We start from the raw sequence: 1720 nt of genomic DNA, 5'->3' as shown, positions 1-1720 counted from the left end.
TCGAAGAATAAATAATAAATAAATATATATATAATTGTGACTCAATTTTTTTTCAAACATTTTTTTTACCTATGCAACTCAGTTTCAATATATATTTTAAAAAAATTAATATTCAATTATTAAAATATTACTTTTAAGAGCGATTGAAGAATAAATAATAAAATAAATATATATATAATTGTATGCAAGTAAAAATGTAAAATTGGGGTTGATTTGACTCAACCCAGTCTAATTTGAGAAGAACACGGGAGCTAACTCAATCTATAAAAAATTTATTTATTTGAACTCAACCCAATCCAAGTCGTACAAATTAGATTGGGTTGATTAAATTTTTCAAGTCATCGAATTCTTTGAATACTCCTAATGAGAAAAATTTACGAGATAGAAAGATACACGGAGATATAAGGAGTTTGTCGGGTTGTAAGACTAAGAGTTGAACGTCCCCGTGCCACCACAAGTACTACAAGAACGAGCAGAAGAACACTTGGAACAGTAGCTCCATTTTTTAGGAAGCCTGAGAAAGATTAAGATCAGATATAAGTTGAAAGTTGAAGGTTTCTAACGAGAAAAAGAGAGACAAGACAAGAAATTTGTACGCTGCGGTGAACCGAGTTGCCATGTTCTTCGCAGCCAACCGTGCACGCTCTGCATTTTCATCCGACAGTTTCTTCAGCACAAACCCTTCACCTTTGCATTCAGAACATAGGCCTGAACCACCGCAGTCTTCACATGGTCTCAAAGGAATCTGAATTTTATGGACAAAATCAGCACAAGAGTTGCATACAAAGATATGAATAAAAGAAGCAAGGATATGGACACGAGACATAGATATGACATGATACAGACACGGTAAGAACAAGTTTTGAATTTGAAATAAGTAACCTATGCATGTGTCTAACGTATTTATTGTAACAGTTCAAGCCCACCGCTAGTAGATATTGTCTGCTTTGGCCCGTTACGTATCGCTGTTAGCCTCATGTTTTTTAAAACACATCTACTATAGAGAGGGTCTAGCCCTACTCCGATCAGGTGATTGACTCTCATATCATTTGTAACAGCTCAAGTTCATCGGGAGTAGATATTGTCCTCTTTGAGGTTTCCCTCAAGGTTTTTAAAACGCATCTACTAAGGAGGGTTTCCACACTCTTATAAAGAATATTTTGTTCTCCTCTCCAACCAATGTGGAATCCCACAATCCCACCGCCCAACGTTCTGGCTAGCACTCGTTTCCCTTTCCAATCAATGTGAGGTCTCACGTTTATTGTGCTATCAAGTATCTGGCACATGTCTAACAAGCATCCAAGTGTCTATATGTGTTAGACACGAGCATGTTAGCCAAACTAAAGCTTCCGTGCTTTTTTGGTAACGACACAAAAACAAAAACAGTGTAGTAACTGGCAAGATGCAGGTTTCAAACACTTGATTCTATATGATAATGGCACATAAATGATGTTTTAGATCTGAAGCCAACCTCCTTCGCCTCAGAATCTTTGTTTCTTCTGGAAAGGAAGGTGGCTGCTGCACCTACAACTGTAGCAGCAATGGCCACAGAAGCAGCTGTTTCAGGTAGGGAAGAAGCTATAGGCAGTGTTCTTCTCCCTCCTTGTAGCTTCAAATCAGCTGAAATAGGATTGGAGTCGAACAACCGAAGTCCATGGTTGATGGGCTTAGGATCCCTAATTACTTCACAAGAACAGAATTTCAATCAGCAGAAAGTTTA

At 37.6% G+C, this 1720-nt stretch overlaps 1 protein-coding gene across 1 annotated transcript; it reads right to left on the bottom strand.

The window, feature by feature from the left end:
* Positions 1-262: 262 nt before the first annotated feature.
* Positions 263-1690, bottom strand: LOC111786358 (the record flags this gene model as incomplete). The annotated part of the gene is made up of 3 exons (XM_023666657.1): positions 263-514; positions 597-745; positions 1472-1690. Coding segments are annotated over 3 exons (456 nt in total), but the record flags the coding sequence as incomplete, so codon positions are not given.
* Between the last annotated feature and the right edge of the window lie 30 nt (positions 1691-1720).

This window comes from Cucurbita pepo, unplaced genomic scaffold (assembly GCF_002806865.2).
Source record: "Cucurbita pepo subsp. pepo cultivar mu-cu-16 unplaced genomic scaffold, ASM280686v2 Cp4.1_scaffold001545, whole genome shotgun sequence".
Taxonomy (NCBI): domain Eukaryota; kingdom Viridiplantae; phylum Streptophyta; class Magnoliopsida; order Cucurbitales; family Cucurbitaceae; genus Cucurbita; species Cucurbita pepo.
The sequence above is the reverse complement of the archived record's forward strand: the minus strand, read 5'-3'. Positions and strand labels throughout refer to the sequence as shown.